The 17964-nt window shown below is 44.9% G+C and overlaps 1 protein-coding gene across 1 annotated transcript in view; it reads right to left on the bottom strand.

Moving 5' to 3' along the window:
- The window catches only part of CEP192 (centrosomal protein 192), a 101847-nt gene that overhangs the window by 54219 nt on the left and 29664 nt on the right, over positions 1–17964 (bottom strand). Inside the window, exons 11-17 of the mRNA XM_058678659.1 lie at positions 17389–17453; positions 15083–15292; positions 8154–8280; positions 6758–6888; positions 4545–5346; positions 4338–4464; positions 1219–1390 (exon numbers count right to left, since the gene is read on the bottom strand). Of these exons, the coding sequence (XP_058534642.1) occupies positions 1219–1390; positions 4338–4464; positions 4545–5346; positions 6758–6888; positions 8154–8280; positions 15083–15292; positions 17389–17453 (1634 nt within the window). The remainder of the gene's footprint in view (positions 1–1218; positions 1391–4337; positions 4465–4544; positions 5347–6757; positions 6889–8153; positions 8281–15082; positions 15293–17388; positions 17454–17964) is intronic.

Below are 17964 nucleotides of genomic sequence, written 5' to 3'. Positions count from 1 at the left end.
GATACGGAACCAAAATCAAACGATCTGGGGAGGACAACTTGAGATTTATTGGTGCAAACTTCATAAAAGTTCTAAATCAGTAACAAAGCAGTAAAGAACAAGCAAGCTTTCAAATCACAGGAGCATGGGGTTGACACAAAGTCAGCTCCTGGCTCCTACTCCCATCAGATAGCTGCACAGGCATAAAGATTTTTATATGTATTAAGCATTTTGCAGTGTCTTGACCTGTGTGATTCTGTTTTCTTAAGTGTGAAAATACTAGTTAACATTCCTAGTGACCGTTTCCATAGTCACTTCTTGGTAGAGTCTAACCTGAAGAGTGATACCTGCAGCTCGCAGGAGGGACTGGCTGAGATGTCCAAAAGTGAACACACGCAACCTTTCATGACTACTGCCACTACTTGCTTTGGAAGGTTCCATACAGCAAAGCTTTAGAAACAAAGATATTAATAAACAGAGCACCTTACTTACTGATTTTGCACAGAAAATAGAGCATGTATTCAGGGTGACTTACAGATGATAAACACTGCCTCACACACTACTGAGTAGCTGAGGAAATACAGAGCGGAGTACCTGACTCAGCTGTTACCACACTAAAGAGCTGGAGGTGCAGTGCCTACCGCCGTCACAGCACACAACTCTCAGGGCTGGACATAAGATCCCAATGTGTGACCTTACATGGAGGTGCACACGGCACACACTCAGTGCTCAGGAGAAGCAGCCTGCAGGACCCACCTACCGCAGTCACACTGAATTCACTAGAAACTGAACACTATCCACAACACCAACAGAAACACAAGAGGTTAGCTTCGCCAGCTTAAATCCCTCAGATCTCCTGCTCCATGGCCAGAGCCCCCACTTTGGTGAGGCAGTGCACTGCTTCTGGTTGAAATGACCAGTGCTTCAAGTCAGATCTCCTTGGCTTCGGTCTTGTTCCTCTGAGTCCACAATGCTGATGGAACCATCTTTGAAAGCACTGAAATCAATCAGGTCAGTGTCCTGTTTGCAGGACTTAAAAGGCCCACCCAGTCTGATTCTTCCTCCTTTTCTGCCTGAATCTGCTGTCCATGCAGCCATTCTGGATTTCTTGGTGTGCCTCTGAGGCTGTGTGCATGCCACCATTTCACACTCTCCCCCTGACCACTCCGCCTCCTCCCTGCTTAACTCCACACAGTCCTGTAAAAGTTTTACTATAAAAACAACTAAGGGTCTGCCCACCTTACGGTCCTCAGGGCCGTGGTCTGTGGCTGTGGCAGGATAGGTGCTCTCGGCTTCAGACACGTAAGTCAGCCTGCTCATGCTAGCAGGTGAGCTGCCCAGCCGAGACTGCCCACTCTCGCAGGAGGGCTTCTGTTGATGAGCTGCTGAGACGTAAGACACGAAGCCACATCTGGAAAGGAAAAGACCTTACGATGCATTGACCCTTCCTTTACTTAATATCATCTGCATCAGCAAAGAAGTCATTCCTGCCTGCTTACAACCTTGAAAACGACCAGACTCGCTGTTTATATTTAATTCTATAAAAACTGTTCATGATTTCTACAGAATGAAATACCTAATAAGCTATTTGTAAAAGAAAATATGCTATAGCATTATCTTAATAAATACCATATAGACATTTAACAATGGCATTCATTCAATAAGAAGTTATAAATATCTGGCAAGAGCAATGACTAGAAGCATGCAGATATTGCTAGCTTTCAAGAGCAAAGACAAGGGAAAAACATGCTGTAGGAAATGGCAAAGAATTGGAAACAGCCACACACCTGCTGATGACAGGAGCTTAAAGTAGTACAAGTTTTAGCCAAACAAGTGGAACGATGCTGCCTGGGATGGACCCACACCTCCCAGCGCAGTGCCTGCGTCTACCTAGGATGGAGGCCCACAGCTCCCAGCGCAGTGCCTGCGTCTACCTAGGATGGAGGCCCACAGCTCCCAGAGCACTGCCTGTTTCACACACAGCTCTGTTTCCAATCCCAGCTTCAGGTTCACGCACACCCTGGACCAGTGAAGGCTCAAGCACTTGGGATCTCCACCATCTCAGAAGACACCTGGATTGAGTTCCAGGCTCCTACTCCGAGTGGAGCCAGATCAGCCACTGCAAGCATCCGGAGAGGGGATCAGCAAATAGATGTCTTGCTTTCACAATTCACATGCATTTCAAATAAAATAAGTTAGATTTTTTTAAACCCCTGGACTCAGATAATTTGCATCAAGGAATTCGAAGAGAGAAAAAAAATCAATGATAAGCACACAGTTGGACCGTCCTCGACTGCTTACCCTGGCCACAAGCAGGGAGAGTGACGGGAAGTGGGGCCGCCGGGACATGAACCGGTGCCCATATGGGGTCCCAATCAAAAGCAATACTGACAAAATACAAATTGGCAAAACAGTAACCAACTGGGGCAAGACATGATTAACCAAACTGGCTTCAGTCTGTTTTGACTACTACATGGCATGCAACTGCACGGGTTCCTGTATACACAGACCCAGTTTTGGGTCATTGTGGTGACATATTACTTAAGCTCCTTTGATTGACAGAAGCAAGTGTACTTACATTACCTCAAGTAATTTAGTAATTTCATAAATGAACCACAAGAATACAAATGGAAAGAATGAGACATTTCAGGGCCCGGCACGGTAGCCTAGTATCTGAAGTCCTTGCCTTGCATATGCAGAGATCCCATATGGGCACCGGTTCATATACTTGCTGCTCCACTTCCCATCCCGCTTCCCATCCAGCTCCCTGTCTGCGGCCTGGGAAAGCCAACAGAGGATGGCCTCCAAACCTTGGGAATCAGCACCCACGTGGGAGACCCAGAAGAGGGTTCTGACTCCTGGTTTCGGATTGGCACAGTTTCGGCCACTGCGGCCACTTGGGGAGTGAACCATCGGACGGAAGATCTTCCTCTCGGTTTCTCCTCCTAACTGTCTTTCTGACTCCAATAAAAATTTAAATAAATAAATATATGCATTTTTTTTTAAAAAATGAGACATTTCAGTTGAAAGGTCGATCTGAAAAGATACTGGCAACAGATATTCAAAGGCAGCTCTGGAATGAAGTCAGCTTGCTGGACCAGCTGGAAACTAGCCAAAAGCCAGAACATCGGTGTGCAGACACACTGAGAAGCAGAAAATTTACTGGGAAAGTATATTCCTATGAGAATGTTACCACTAGACAGAATTCCAACCAACAATTCACAACACACACACACACACACACACACACAACCCTTAGTGAAACAATCACCTCTACGAATAATGAACACAAAGATGAAACAAAAGTTAGAAGATATGGATGAAGAAAACAGGGGGCTTCAAGAGACAACAGGAAATAAGCTACCAAGATCCTGAGAAGTATGAGGATTTCAGTAAAGATAAGAAATGCAAATCCTACACGGGGAGCAAAGACCGCAGCTAACACAACAGAAAATCTGCAGTGCAGAAGATACACATCGGAACATGAATTCCTAATACAAAGGGAACATGGATGGAATGAAACGAAGAGAAAAAACGACCCGTCTCCAAAACCCAGAGAAGGGCATAGCAATTACTGGTCAACAAGGGTGCCCAACAGAAGGTGAAATAAGATGGACAGAGCCACAAAGTATGATGATAGAAAATCAAACTTTCTCCATCAGATTTTACCATGTTCCAGGAAATTAGTGCAATACAACTAATAGGGAAAATAACATAAATATGAAAAAAAAAACCAATTTAGGCTTTTACCAGGGTCCATACTGCACTAAGCAATGGATAAAAATTATATGGCAAATTGTTCCAAAGTGTACTACTTGTCAGTAAACATGATAAACCGCTGGTACACGCAACAGAAACTCAAAACAGGGAATTAGAAGAAGCCAGACACACACACACACACACACATTCCCACGCGCAACTTCCTGTATAGGTACATTTATATGAAATTCACAGACAAACCAAAACTATGTGACACAATCCATAGAATAAGTTCCAGGGTAAGGAAAGAAGTGACCATGAGGACCAACATGATGGATTCAGGAGCTAAATCCTCGCCTTGAACACTGGGATCCAATATGGGCGCCGGTTCTAATCCCAGCAGCTCCACTTCCCATCCAGCTCCCTGCTTGTGGCCTGGGAAAGCAGTCGAGGACGGCCCAAAGCCTTCGGACCCTGCACCTATTGGAAGAGGCTCGGGCTCCAGGCTTCAGATCAGCTCAGCTCCGGCCTTTATGGCCACTTGGGGAGTGAATCATTGGACGGAAGATCTTCCTCTCTGTCTATCTGGATTTGCTAGAAAAACAAAATAAGTCTTAAAAAAAAAAAAAAGAAAGAAAGAAAGGAAAAGAAGTACCTACCCTGATAAGCTGGTCCCAGAAACCTCACTCGGGGAAGAGTGACTCAATGGTGACGTTGAAGGTCTGAAGCTCTCCTCGTCTTCCTCTGAGCCATGCTCACCTCGTTCAGGAGAGGCATTTTCCAAATCTATCAGAAAAAATATTTCCAATGAGAACAGAATAACAACAAACGGACATAATCCTGTGATCAATTGCTCAGCCACTTACCAACAGTTTTGGGGTAGACTACGGAATGTTTCTCAAAAGTCACATGTTTTTCACTACTGCTGGTTTCACCAACATACTTGTTTTGCCTATGATGTTCTCTGTTATCCTGCAAATCTTCACACTCTTCCAACGGACGGAGAGATACGATTCTGGGATTCTGTATTGATAGACGAGGCGTTGGAGTGGCTTTCTCACTGCCGTCAGTATCTGGGAGTTGGTCAGCAGTGTCTCTCTTCATACTCACTACTCCACCTGCATTCTCTCTTATATTAGCGAGAGCTGAGTTTATTGTTCGAACTGATGCCTGGTCCTCACTGTCACCATTTTCACCACAAACGCTAGCTCCTGTATTCTCTGCTGGTTCCCTGATGCCCACAATAGTAGCTCCCAAGTTCTGTACCAGGATATCTTGAGGATTCTGTTCTCTTGGCAAAGACAAATCCCAAATATCAGACACGCCAGCTCTGGAAAGGTCTTCCAATCCACCCACATGTCTATTGACTTCAGTTTGGATCAGATATTTCTCCATATCAAATGCGTTAGACCCACTGCTTTTCTCTAAGTCATTTGGTGAGAAACTAGCCATGCTGGAACAGACCTCCGGTTTATCATCTTCCTGAAAAGCCTTGTCTCTGGTTTTATTTTTAAGTGCCTTGATCATAGCAACAAGTTGGGAGGGGTCGGTACTGATGGAAGCATCGGCGATGGCCGAGGCAATGGTGCTTATCCTAAGGACGGAATCACTACTGTCAGCTGACTTCTCATCGCTTCTCGCATGGTTGCTGTTCACAAAAAGAGGTTCCTAGAATTGAGAACATTTCCGTCAGCCATGTTTGCCCAGTCCCGCAGATGTGAACATACCAGTTGAACCTCTATTCACAGCAGTCTCCCGCTTATCCCTGAGTGGCGTTTTCTAAGTGCATGTCTCAAACCCTAAGGTTTTTTTTTTTTTTTCCTAAATATGCATCTAAGAATGAGGAAACTTTTTTCCACGAAGGGCCATATGGATATTTACATCATTTGGGAGCCATACAAAATTATCAACTTAAAAAATAAACATGCTGTCGGAGCACACTTAAGTAACAGACTGATGGACTCAAAACTGCTGATGAAGGACTATACTACTACAATAATATGGGAAAATGAGTCAGGGGTAGGAATTTGGGGGGGGGGGGGAATCCCAGCCCCTATGGAATTGTACCATAAAATTCAAAAGCAAAAAAATTGCAAAACAAACAAAAAACATGCTAGGGCTGGTACCATGGTGTAGTGGGTTAAGCCTCTGCCTGTGATGCCAGCATCCCATATAGTTCCCAATCCTAGCCCTCGCTGCTCCACTTCTGATTCATCTCCTTGCTGATGGCCTGGGAAAGTAGCAGAGGACGGCTCAAGTCCTTGGATCCGTACATCTACATGATCCCTACATCAGTCCTGGCTGTGCGCTGGCCCAGCTCCAGGTATTGCAGCCATTCTGGAGGGCACCAAGAGATAGAAGATACCTCTGTCTCGCCTTCTCCCTCTGTAAATCTGCCTTCAAATCTCACAGGTAGGAAGAAAAGAAAAAAAGAAGGGAGGGGGGGATGGAGAAGTGAGGAAAAAATATAAGCCTGCTGAAGATTTACTGAATTTTAATTCTTCCCTAGGGTTGCCTTGGCAGGACCAGACCACATGATTCTGCTGGCCTTACATGGACCACAGGCCATCATTGAAGTGGATCAATTGATCTTTTTCCACTTACAGGCCAGTGTTTTGCAGCAAACTGAGCTGCCACTTGTTACTCTGCAATCCCATGTTAGAGCACAGATTTGAGTGCTGGCTGCTCCAATTCCAACATAACTCCCTGCTAACATGCCTAGGAAAGCAGTACAGGACAGCCCACATATTGAACCCCTGCACCCAGGGAGGGGACCTAGATGAAATGCCTGGCTCCTGGGCTGTTAGCGATACACCTTCTAGACTAGGGATGTACACAGATTGACAAACCATGATAATGCACTAATGACATTTCTTTTATAAGCTCTTTGGCATGCACAACAGAGATGAAATGGTTTTTTGCTAGTTTTCCACATGTGAAGAATACTTGCACTAAAATTGAAACCAGGAAAAAAATTCATGTGAAATTCCGTATCTTGCTCTAAAGATCTTGTCTTGATTGCACATAGTAACTACACCAGTATCATCTCGGATTTCCCTCACGAACAGGCTGAAGCTACCTCTGTTTTGACTTTACTGGAGGTCAGCGTCACGTCACTTTCACACACTTGTGAAGCACTGTCCAGTGCTTCCACCTGAAGCGTAACAGATCCTTCGCTTAGCTGTGTTTCCGACGGTTCGGTGGAATTTCCTGCAGGAAATACACAACATTCAATTAATAAGTATATATTACGCCACAGAAACAATCTGCAAAGTGCAGCATTCAAGGAGGACTGTGCATTTTAATCTCTCCCTTATAAATACACGTACAAGCTCATTTAAAACTGTTCAGCTTTGAACATTTCATAAATAAATAGTAAACTGAATTCAAAAGTACTTCCTTACTACAACAATGTGAACGAACCAAATAGACACAATCCCTTAAGTTCTATTTCCCAACTGGAATACAGGCTTTACAAGAAATGGAACACAGTTCGCATAACTTTATATTACAGCAAAAGACTGTATCAACCAAAAGTTACTGCTTAGCGATCTTGGGTGGGTCAGGAAAGTTGGGCTTAAAATACAGATCATATTAAAGCTTTTACTAATGCAGACCCTGTGAGGTGAGAGCTTACTTAAGCAACTGGCTTCCTACCTCCCACATGGGAAACGTGGATTAAACTCCCTGTTACTGGCTGCAGCTCTGCACACCCTGACCACCACAGACATCAGGAATGTGAAACAATCCATGGAGCTCTCTCTGTATCTTTCATAAAAATAAATATCTTCAAAATAAATTTTTATAGACATCGCACTTGACTATCACACTCTAAATTTCAAAGCTCTATTTAGGGCCTGGTGCAATACCCTCAAAGATAAATCCTCGCCTTGCACAGCCTGGATCGCACATGGGTGCTGGTTCGTGTCCTGGCTGCTCCACTTCCCATCCAGCTCCCTGCTTGTGGCCTGGGAAAGCAGTCAAGGACAACCCAAAGCCTTGGGACCATGCACTCATGTGGGAGACCAAAAACAAGCTCCTGGCTTTGGATTGGCTTAGCTCCAGCTTAGAGAATGAACCAGAAGATGGAAGATCTTTCTCACTCCCTCTCTGTGTGTCTTCCTTTCCAATAGGATATATAAATTGTTAAAAACAAAAACAAACTCTCTATATATCTACATGATAAACACAATAGCTATGATTAATTCACTCAGTAATGAAAAGGCCAAAATTAACTCTTTGTAATTGGTTCATTTCCCATGGTTTTCATAAAGGGAATTAGGCGGATGTTGGCTGACCTGTTTCCTCTTCAGATCACAAAGGAAGTAACAGTGAAATGAATACATATGAATCAAACTTAGAACTAACACTAAAAACATACAAAATGATATATACGCAGAACGTAATCACACAATTACTAAGACACAGGCTTTAATAAATAGGTTCCTAGTAATCCTTTTCATTTAACCATTTACCTGAAAATAGATTGGGCTTAAGATGAGACATTTCTTTTTCTAAGTTACTTCTGGATACATCAGATTTTCTGATTAAAGCAATGGGTTCCGTTCTCTCTGGAGATCTAATAAAATAACCAAACGATGGCTACAAAACAATTAAACATGAATTACTTGCTTCATTCTTAACTGCTTTGAGACACTCTTGACTACTGTATACTGGTATACAGTTTTGATGGCTTCACCAAAATTCATCAAAAACTCTTGCAATTTAGTATGAAATGGGAAGAACACCTTTGATGAAGTTATCAAAACTGTATTTGCCATTTAATATTAAATTACAAGATGAACTTTAAAAATCCAGGTAGAAACTATTATTTCCTTAATGCTACCTATCTTTTTAACCATTAGAATATTGTCAAATAAATTGCCCTAGGAAATCTAAATTTAAAACAACACAGAAACGATACTTTATTCCTTAATTATCACTGCTGAACACCTCCTAAAATCTTATACATACACTAGCCTAAACACTGGGGTCTCATTTCAGTGAGAGAAAAAAATGAAAAATTCCTGCCTCCTAGCACTGAGACAATAATATTTTAATTAACGAAACAAATACACCCTTGAAAATATGTAAGTATGTTTTAAGATTACGTATGTTCCTCCTGATATGTATGAACATTCCAATTAGGTTGACAGACAAGGAGCTGGTTGAAGATCAGAAAATAGATTCCCACTTTTCTTTTTTATATAACTTCCACATGAGATCTAAACTGTGGTTCTATTAAATGAACCAACTGTTATTTTCCACTGCTTGGGAATTTCTTTCCTTTATCCAATTTGACTGCAAGTAAAATTTCATAATACCAAAATTAAATGTCTGAGTAATAGATTTCTGTTTGCATGATACAGTGCCACCTGTTTTAAAAGGAATTCACTTACTCTTTTAATTTCCCTAAATCCAAATCAAGCTATGCACAAAAACTCCACTTCTTTAAAAGTTTTGTTGGGGCTGATGCTGTGGTATAGCAAATAAAGCCATCACTTGCAAACTGGCATTCCATGTGGGAACTGGTTTGTGTCCTGGCTGCTCCACTTCCAATCAGATCCCTGTGAATGCCTTGGGGAAACCAGTAAAAGATATTCCAAATGTTTAGGCCCCTACACTCCATGTGGGAGTTCTGGAAGAAGCTCCTGGCGTCAGCCTGGCCCAGCCTGGCCATTGTAGCCTATGAAAAGTGACTCACTGGAAGAACAACCCCTCTCACCTGTCTGTCTCCCATTCTTTGTATAATTCTGATTTTCAAATAAAACTTTTAAAAATCTCATGCATGGGCCCGGCGGCATGGCCTAGCAGCTAAAGTCCTCGCCTTGAAAGCCCCGGGATCCCATATGGGTGCCGGTTCTAATCCCGGCAGCTCCACTTCCCATCCAGCTCCCTGCTTGTGGCCTGGGAAAGCAGTCGAGGATGGTCCAAAGCTTTGGGACACTGCACCCGCGTGGGAGACCCGGAAGAAGTTCCTGGTTCCCGGCTTCGGATCGGCGCGTACCGGCCCGTTGCGGCTCATTTGGGGAGTGAAACATCGGATGGAAGATCTTCCTCTCTGTCTCTCCTCCTCTCTGTATATCCGGCTTTCCAATAATAATAAATCATTAAAAAAAAAAAATCTCATGCATTAATTAAATTTGCTACTGTTTTAATTAAGACTCATTTTTAGATTCATTTTCAAATGTAGATTTGAATCAAATGTGATTTTTAAAAATATTTATTTTAAAGGTAGAGTTGCAGAGAGGAGGAAAGACAGATTTCCATCTGCAGGTTCATATCCCAAATGATCATATAGGTGAGGGCCGGGCCTCTCTGAAGCCAGGAGCTTCTTTCCCGTGTCTCACATGGGTGCAGGGGCCCAAGTACTTAAGCCGTTTTCCACTAATTTCCCAGGTGCATTAACAGGAACCTGGAAAGGAACTGGAACAGCCAGCGCTCAATCAATGCCCCCATGAGATCTGGCTTTACCTGCTGCACTATTTAACCCCGGCATCTGCTATTTCAATATTTCACTCGTAGTGAAATCCAGTTAACACTCGCCCCAATAATTTCAGTTTCCTCTATGTAACTTACCAACACTAAATTAGCAACCTTCATGCAAAATATAGGATCAATGCTGTTTTTGCTGCAACTCATGGTTTTGGTATTTTTGGTTTTTTTTTTTTTTTTTTTTTTAAGATTTATTTATTTTATTACAAAGTCAGATATACAGAGAGGAGGAGAGACAGAGAGAAAGATCTTCCATCCGATGTTGCATTCCCCAAGTGAGCCGCAACGGGCCGGTACGCGCCGATCCGATGCCGGGAACCTGGAACCTCTTCCGGGTCTCCCACAGGGGTGCAGGGTCCCAAAGCTTTGGGCCGTCCTCGACTGCTTTCCCAGGCCACAAGCAGGGAGCTGGATGGGAAGTGGAGCTGCCGGGATTAGAACCGGCGCCCATATGGGATCCCGGGGCGTTCAAGGCAAGTACTTTAGCCACTAGGGCACGCCGCGGGGCCGGTTTTGGTATTTTTGTATTTATTTTCATTTCTCCAGAATAGCTTCTTTTTCATTATTAAATTCTTCAATGACTCACAGTTCATACAGCTGCATCATTTGCTCCGGGAAGGTTTTTTGTTTTCTTTCTCACTTCTTCAGTGACATACTGGTCATGTCATTTAATTTCATGGCACTGGAAATTTTTGTAATTTTAGTTCTGTTGTTAAGTTTTGTTTTATGGCTTCTCATTTCCGGGGATGTATATTAACTGTGTAATAAAGAGACTATCACATTCAGATGTGAAGATACAACACAGTATGCATCTCTATTTTCAAACCAAAGACGGACTCCCAGTGAAACTATTGGCTAGATCTTGACAATAGGACGCTGGACTGTCTGCCATTGCCCATGCCCGCAGTGTCAGGACACACTTGACTGCTTATGAAGTACTACACTTCTGTTAAAATATGGGGGAAAATGTGGGGTAGCAGGAGAGTTTGGGCAGGGGATAAGGGAAATTCAAGAGCCTATGAAATTGTATCATAAAATAAAAATTGAAACAAATTTTAAAAAACAATAAATTATCAACAAGTCCTTTGACACTACCTCCATATAAATCTGGAAATCTTGCTTTTCCCATTTCTCTACATCTTCCCAGTCCCCAGCCTTTAGCCCCTCTCTTCCCGCTTACTAAGGTTCTACTTATTTCCATCTATTCCTTCTTCATGCTTCACTGACTTGCTCCTCTGGGGTGGTGATATGTACAGTGGGTGGCATCCTTGTCTGGTAAAAGGCAGGACACGACCACACTACTGCCTGGTGCATCTGGTACCTTGATAGGGGGTAATCAATCACTTGGCTATGTTATGTCCACACCCTAAGTTTTTATGGTAGGAAAAGCTTCAGACTGATGAAAAAAGGTATCAGGCAGAAAAAATAACTAAGCAGAAACATTTGGGCTCTTGAACTGAAGTAAGCAAGGAAAGGATTTCTGTAAACACAGAATTTATAAGTAAAAAGGAAGTCGGATCAAGCATTATGGCACAGTATGCTAAGCTGCCACTTGCAAGGCCCAATCCCAAATCAACGTTCCTTTAAAGGTGCCAGCTAGGGTTTCAATCCCCTACTGAGCCATGTGTGAGCTGTATGTGGGTATGGACGAGCCATGGCTGGGCTGAAACATCCAACAACAAGAACCAGAATGGGGTGAAAGCCAGCCAGGAAAAGCCACTGTTCCTGCTAGGACAGGAGGTGAACTGAGTAGCGTTGGCTCAAGGACCCCCTGGTATGCGCAAAATCTGCCATTGGGAGGGGTTCTGATGGAGGAGCCTGGGCAACTCTTCTGGCAGGACACAGTCCCTGCAGGTAAGCGCAAGAAGCGCGATAGGAAACAGCCCAGAAGAGGTCATGGAAAGTCTCCCACTGGCACACATTTGGCATGGATCAGGAGCAGACCAGGCTGAATCAGTTCATGTCACCCACTGGCGGGGGGGTTAAGGGGCTGGTCCCCTCGCTGGACAGCTACTCCCACTGGAGAGCGTGGGCTGGGATAGAGACAGACCAGACTAAGCAAGGCTACAACACCTGTGCGCTGCATGTGGACTAGATCAGGGAAAAGCCAGGCTGGGCGGATTATTCCTGCGGGTGCAAGCATAAATTAGAGTGGGTGAGGGATGTTTGGGGATAGCCGCAGCATCAGCTGGCAGAAGCTGGCACTGGGGACTAATTCTGTCAAGTCAAGAGTGCATAAACTGGGACAGAGAGACCTGGGAGGGAAAAAGTGGGTTCCCCCTTCTTGGGTCACTATTCCCGTGGGAGGGCATGAAAACTAGGATGGGGACTGGGATGGCTAGATAGAGAGGCACTCAACAACATCCGTGAGGGCTGGATGGTTGAGTTGGTTAGATGGAACTAAGCTTTAATACCCATTGACAAGAGCCAAATGGGATGGGGGACAGACTGGTCTTCTGCTACACATACTGGCAAACCAGGGTAGGGGGTTATTGTGGGTCGCCCCAACTAGGCTGCAGCTCCCACTGGTTGATGTAAGGGCCGAACCAGACTGGAAAGAAACACCCATTGGTTCCAGTGCAACTCGGGACTGAAAACAGAACCAACCCAGCGATTGCAACCACCAGCTGATCGGGGTGATGGACTGTGCCGGGCCCTGTGCTTGCTAGAACATACAAGAATCTGGTCTGGGAATACCTCAAAGTTTCTTTGGAGACCTCCCCAATCGAACTGCTGGACTCAGAACTCTAACCAAGAAAAGACAGAACAGGTCAATCATTCATCTCAGCTATATGTTGGCAGCGAAATATGGGGCAAACGGAGACTTTATGATGGACCATATCAATCGGTGGACGACCTCATCGAGCGAAACTGGCAGCGATTCATAACTGGAGAACTATTAACACCACTTGAGCAAATATCTCAGAGCATGCCCCACATCCGAGACTTGAGGTGGGCGGGAAACCGGGTGGGGCTTCTCCCTCAATATCCCCCTTTACCTCAGATACATAATGGAAACAATATAGACATAATAGTATTACCCACTTCCCTATCCCCCTGAACCTTTTTTTTCCTTAACCGTAATTAACTATGTAAAGATTGTCAACAACAATACAATAAAATAGATTAAAAAAAAAAAAAGGGCCAGCTATTCTGCTTCCAGTTCAGCTTCCCTGCACTGTATTCCCAGACGCACCGCACAGCACCTCAAATGCTTAGGTCTCAGACACCATGAGAGCGCCCTGAATGGAGTTCTAGGCTAGAGGAACTGGCCTGGCCCTGGCTAACACTGCATCTGGGGTGATTCAACAGATGGATGATCTCTTTTGTTCCTTCCCTGTCCTAGTGTGTGTGTAAAAAAGAGAGACAGAAACTCTTTTCAAGTAGACAAATAACAAACAATTCCGCAATCAGAGCTCCAGTTTAAGCCCCTGCTACTTCACTTCCAAGTATGTTTCCAGCTAATGCTTCCTGGAAAGCAGCAGACACTTTCAGATGCTCCCATGCTTCGGTTTCGGCCTGCCATGGGAAGAATCAGATGAGGCCCACCCATGGTTTTACTGCAGGGATTTGGGAGATGAACCCGTGGAAGATCTCTCCTGGTACATACGAGGTGAGGACTCTAGCCTCTAGGCTACCACACCAGGCCCTAAGATTGATCTATTTTTACTGGAAAGGCACACTTATAGAGAGGAAAGACAGAAATATCTTCCATCTGCTGATTCACTCCCAAAATGCCACAAAGGCTAGACCAGAGAGAATCCAAAGCCAGGAGCTTCTTCCTTGGCTCCCACACGGGTGCAGGGTCACAACGCTTTGGGCCGTCCTCAACTGCTTTCCCAGGCCACAAGCAGGGAGCTGGATGGGGAAGTAGAGCAGCCGGTCTATGAACTGGTACCCAATATAGTATCCCGGTATGTACAGGCAAGCATTTAGCCACTGAGCCATCACACTGCACTCTCAAGCAAAGCATTTTTGAAAATACTGATGTTTAGGGCCCGGCGGCGTGGCCTAGTGGCTGAAGTCCTCGCCTTGACGCCCTGGGGATCCCATATGGGCGCCAGTTCTAATCCCGGCACCTCCACTTCCCATCCAGCTCCCTGCTTGTGGCCTGGGAAAGCAGTCGAGGACGGCCCAAAGCCTTGGGTTCCTGCACCCGCGTGGGAGACCTGGAAGAAGTTTCTGGGTCCTGGCTTCAGATTGGCGCAGCACCAGCTGTTGCGGTTACTTGGGGAGTGAATGATCGAACGGAAGATCTTCCTCTCTGTCTCTCCTCCTCTCTGTATATCTGAATTTGCAATAAAAATAAGTAAATCATTAAAAAACAAAAAACGACTGATGTTTAAAGAAACAGAAGTAAACCGACCATTTTTTAAAAAAAAACATTAGGCCATGTACAAAGAGAAAACAGGAATTTTGCACAGAATGCTGAAACTCTGGCCATACAACCCTTTTACTCCAGGCTGAAATGGAGCCAGCCACTAGTGGTCAGAACCCAAGGGCTTCCCTCAGAGCCCCTCTTGTCACAGGCCCAGAAGCCCTGAAGGGCACAGTGGTTTGGGGACTGGGCCTATAGCAGTCTCCTATCTAGTTGCTCAAAGCTCCCAGATGGCTCTGCTCCCAGCATTCAGGCACAGCACGCAGCCTAGTTACCAAGTTTGGTTTCTTCAGCTTTCCCTTGTTTCCTCTCGCTCACACGCGCTCCTCCTGCACAAACCTATTTCTCTTGGCCATATTTCTACCTCACATGAAGGCAATGAGATGCTCCACCCAATCTTCAACATCTTCACCTGCAAAACTGTGCCACAACAGATCACTTCCTTTATAACCTGTGGAGTCTTGAAAATTTTGGTATGGCAACCCAGAAACGACCAAGAATCAGAACAAGCTCCAGCACATTCATACTTACTCTTTTCACATTGCTACCGCCACCAAGGCATCCGAGAGCTTCAGATCTCTGAGCGAAGAACTCCCCTAAAGACAGGCGTAAGTAGCTGGCATCGGCCGTGTTCAGGTCAGGCGTGCTGAATGATTTCCTCAACAGATTGTAATTAACTGCAGGCAACCAGGACGTATTCCCCACTGCAACAGGAGTATGCTGAGCATCTATGTTTTCTTCCTAGGAAACAAAGAGCTGTTATTCCATTTCTTCTTCCCCTATCAAACCTGTTTTCCACACTAATATGCAGTTAAGATACTCCATAGTTCCCCAGCAGAGCAGCTAGGTTTGATACCTCAACCCCTGACTACAGGTTTCTGCTAATGCAGATTCAGAGGCAGCATCAAGTAACTGGGCTCCTGCTTCCCAAATGTGAAACCTGGATTGTGTGTCCAGTGCTTGGCTGTGGCCTCGGTCCAGCCCCGGCCACTGTGGGCACGTGACGAGTAAGTCAGAAGACGAAACCTCATTTTCTCTCTCCATTCTTAATTTTTTTTTTCAGAACATTTTAACAAGAAAACTTAAAAAGTCTATTTTGAAAAGGTAGACCAAAAACAAAACCTGAACACATTCAAACATATGTAGCTAGCTACTTGAGTTAATGAAATCAAGAAGGTGACTTTTTGAATACCTGAGTTACAATACATATTGTCTTAACATACTGTTTAGTCAAACACTGTCACATTACTAAGTAGATAGACCGTCACTAGAAACAAACAGCATTACCTTAGTTTAACACATATTTTACAAAGTATGCAATCAATGGTTAGGAACGTTACACTGCCATTGTTTTAATGATCTGTAATTACTTTAAAATTCACTGTATATGGGTCAAGCAGTCACTTTTCAATTCAATTATTATCTATATTCCCACTAACTAGGTTCTTCAAACTTTTTAACTATACAACTTCTTACTCAACGAAGTATTAAACCCTTTTACTGATTGGTACAATGAAAATATATTTCTAAAAAAATAACAAAAGAAAGGATGGGAGAGAGGAAAGGACAAGGGGGACATCATTACATTTGTACAACTATATCTACAACCATACTGCATCTGTTTCAAAACAATTCCCATTTTTTAAATGGAAAAAAAAATAACTGTGGACCCATCTGTGCACACTACTAAAGTTATTATAAGTGAATGAAACACTTGCTATAGTGGCATCCGCTAGGTGCTCATAGCCTGTATCAGTGTGCTAAGCTTGGTGTCCACAAACCATCCCCGCCAAGACCCATCTACACCACCAGCCTCCTAGCCCAGACCTGCCTGCACCACCAGCCTCCCAGCCTGGACCTGTCTGCACCACCAGCCTCCCAGCCTGGACCCGTTTGCACCACCAGCCTCCGGGCCCAGATCCGTCTGCACCATCAGCCATCCTGGCCCAGGCCCGTCTACACCACCAGCCTCCCAGCCCGGGCCTGTCTGCACCACCAGCCTCCCAGCCCAGACCCGTCTGCACCACCAGCCTCCCAGCCCGGACCCGTTTACACCACCAGCCTCCCAGCCCGGACCCGTCTACACCACCAGCCTCCCAGCCCGGACCCTTCTGCACCACCAGCCTCCCAGCCCGGACCCTTCTGCACCATCAGCCTCCCGGCCCAGACCCATCTACACCACCAGCCTCCGGGCCCAGATCCGTCTGCACCATCAGCCATCCTGGCCCAGACCCATCTACACCACCAGCCTCCCGGCCCGGACCCGTCTGCACCACCAGCCTCCCAGCCCGGACCCGTCTACATCACCAGCCTCCCAGCCTCCCAGCCTAGACCCATCTGCACCACCAGCCTCCCAGCCCAGACCCCTCTGCTCCATTAGCCATCCCGGCCCAGATCTGTCTACACTGCCAGTCTCCCGGCCCAGACCCGTCTACACCACCAGACTCCCAGCCCAGACCCGTCTGCACCACCAGCCATCCTTGCCCACACCTATCTATACCACCAGCCTCCCAGCCCGGACCTGTCTACACCACCAGCCTCCCAGCCCAGACCTGTCTACACCAGGCATTTGGGGAGGGAATCAATGGTTGGGAGATTGCTGCCTCTGAGCTTCAGATACATGAAAAAAAATAGAAAGATTTTTAAAAGAATATAAACCCATCATTATTTAAAAAAAAGAAAAGATTTATCCCAATATTACAGTATTCAATTAACAATTCAGAGTATGAAAGAAAAAGCAGAAGCTAAAAAATGAGAATAAAAATTCTATATTAATTAAATACCTAGTCAGGAAGAAATGAGCATTTTAAACTGTGGTTAAGGAAATAATTGCAAACCTGCATAAATTGATGTTCCTTATTAAATTCTGCTTCATCTTGAGCAATCAAATCCAATGCTTCAGCTTAAAAAAAAGTTCATATAATTACATTACAATAATGCCTAATTAAACAGTAGTACACCAACAACTGAGTCAATTAACAAAACCAGAAGTGTCTGGGGCTGGCGCGATGGCTTAGCAAGCTAATCCTTAGCTGGCAGCATATCATATGGGCACTGGTTCTACTCCTAACAGTTCTACTTCCCATCCAGCTTCTGCCTAATGGCCTGGGAAAGCAGCAGAGGATGGCCCAAGGCCTTGGTCCCCCGCACCCACAAGGGGATTGGATGAAGCTCTTGACTCCCAGTTTCCAAGAAGCCCAGCTCTGGCTGTTGTGACCATTTAGGGAGTGAAACAGCGGGTGGAAAATCTCTCTCTCTCTCTGTCAGCAGTAACTCAAGCAAAAAATAAGAATCTTAAAAAAAAAAGAAGAAAACTCAACATGAAGGACATAAAAGACAAATGCAGCTGCTTTGAGTACACAGCTGCACATAGTATTCTGACTGCATCCTCAACTTGCTCTCATGTACCAGAG

The sequence above is a fragment of the Ochotona princeps genome, chromosome 21 (genome assembly GCF_030435755.1).
Source record: "Ochotona princeps isolate mOchPri1 chromosome 21, mOchPri1.hap1, whole genome shotgun sequence".
Classification (NCBI taxonomy): domain Eukaryota; kingdom Metazoa; phylum Chordata; class Mammalia; order Lagomorpha; family Ochotonidae; genus Ochotona; species Ochotona princeps.
This window is presented reverse-complemented; position numbering and strand designations above follow the sequence as displayed.